The sequence below is a fragment of the Dendrobium catenatum genome, unplaced genomic scaffold (assembly GCF_001605985.2).
Source record: "Dendrobium catenatum unplaced genomic scaffold, ASM160598v2 original_scaffold_190283, whole genome shotgun sequence".
Lineage (NCBI taxonomy): Eukaryota > Viridiplantae > Streptophyta > Magnoliopsida > Asparagales > Orchidaceae > Dendrobium > Dendrobium catenatum.
Genome location: NW_021508701.1, coordinates 1 through 1,536, shown reverse-complemented (window position 1 = coordinate 1,536; position 1,536 = coordinate 1). Strand labels below are relative to the sequence as shown.

General features: G+C 33.8%; 1 protein-coding gene across 1 annotated transcript; it reads right to left on the bottom strand.

Moving 5' to 3' along the window:
• Positions 1–836: 836 nt before the first annotated feature.
• On the bottom strand, positions 837–1,529 carry LOC110100133 (L-galactono-1,4-lactone dehydrogenase 2, mitochondrial-like; the record flags this gene model as incomplete). The annotated part of the gene is made up of 1 exon (XM_020827548.2): positions 837–1,529. A coding segment is annotated over one exon (636 nt), but the record flags the coding sequence as incomplete, so codon positions are not given.
• Between the last annotated feature and the right edge of the window lie 7 nt (positions 1,530–1,536).

Below are 1,536 nucleotides of genomic sequence, written 5' to 3'. Positions count from 1 at the left end.
ATCTAAACTCCACGACCGCAAAAATTCAGGTTAAAAGTAGTACCCCTCAAGGCCAGAAATTACTTTAAAACAGAAGCTATATTTTAAAACAGAAGCTACATACTACTGTAAATGCAATAGCAGACATCAGTTATAAATAATAATAATAATAATAATAACAACAACAGAACAGGTACGGATGCTAAACATGAGAATCATGTAAAACAAGGCCATCTAGTTCCAAATATCCTTCACAGAGTCCTACTCAAGATATAGCAAATAAATTGCTACCTCAAGAAATGTTCATTTGTAATCAACCAGAAATCCAATGTTATATCATGATTTTGCAGATTAGCATACTAATAATGTCATTCAGTAATTTAATTTCGACATTATTTCAAATAATTATCCTAAGTAATTTGCTGAAACTTTTGCCTATTAATATATCCAGTTGTATAAGCACACCGCAGATTTACTATTGTGGAAATCTTCAGTTCCAATGACGATGATTTGTCAGAAATCAGAATAACAACTAGGAAAAAGTGAGGCAAGACTGAGATAAATAGAGAACCCAATTCCATGATATTCTTATATCTTACATGCATGGTAATTAGTAATAAACATAGATTACAATTACCATATTTTTAAGTTTACCCATCAGTTCAATGTCTTGAGGAAGATTAATTCCTATAAAGATATGATTTGCTGATCTGTTTCTTTATAGTTACGTAGAGTTTTGATCTGATAATTGTATTAGATTTGCACAGAAAGCAACTACTGATGGAAATAGGATGGTTTTAGTATGTTGTTCCACACTTGGTAAATGTTATTTTCAAATATGCTACTGGAAAGGCTATTTGAGGTGTACCATTCATTTGTATGTAAAAGTAAATATCAGTTTTTATTTCTTCCATTTAGAGAACATTTACCAATATCCAGTAAAGAATGAGAATATCAAAATTCGCACAGTAATAAGAATAACATAAAAAACTAAGTACCAGATGAAGCTGCAAACTTAAATTATAAACATACTGGAAAAAAAAAGCTACCCATGAGAATATATCATCTTCCTGAGAACTCCATGCTGGACTCATGAGACTCCTGCTGCGAGCAGTCCACCGTTGCTCTATAGGAGCCGGAGCTGGCACATTTTCTCTCTCTATAAGTTTCTTCAACTCCTCCATATATTCCAAATCCTTCATACTAGGATTTGCAAGAGTTCCTGCTGGAAAGCAGGTTTCTGATACCCATTGCTGCCCGCCACAATCAAAACCCAATATTTCATCACTCCAACCTACACGGTACCCCTCTGATTTTTTCCAGTATTCTGCTTCAGCTTTGTTCACTTCTACGACATAATCTTTGTTAAGAGGGTCTAAAGCAAGAAGCTTATCCCTCAGCTCAGTAAACGAAAGTTGATCTATATCTGGTTCATCAGGACTCTCACTTGTTCTGCAAGCATCTATAATTGGTAATAACGGAAAAAAGAATAAAATGTGCTGCTTAGCATAGATAACAATTATACTATTGTAAGGAAGTTCAGGAAGAAGACAGTAT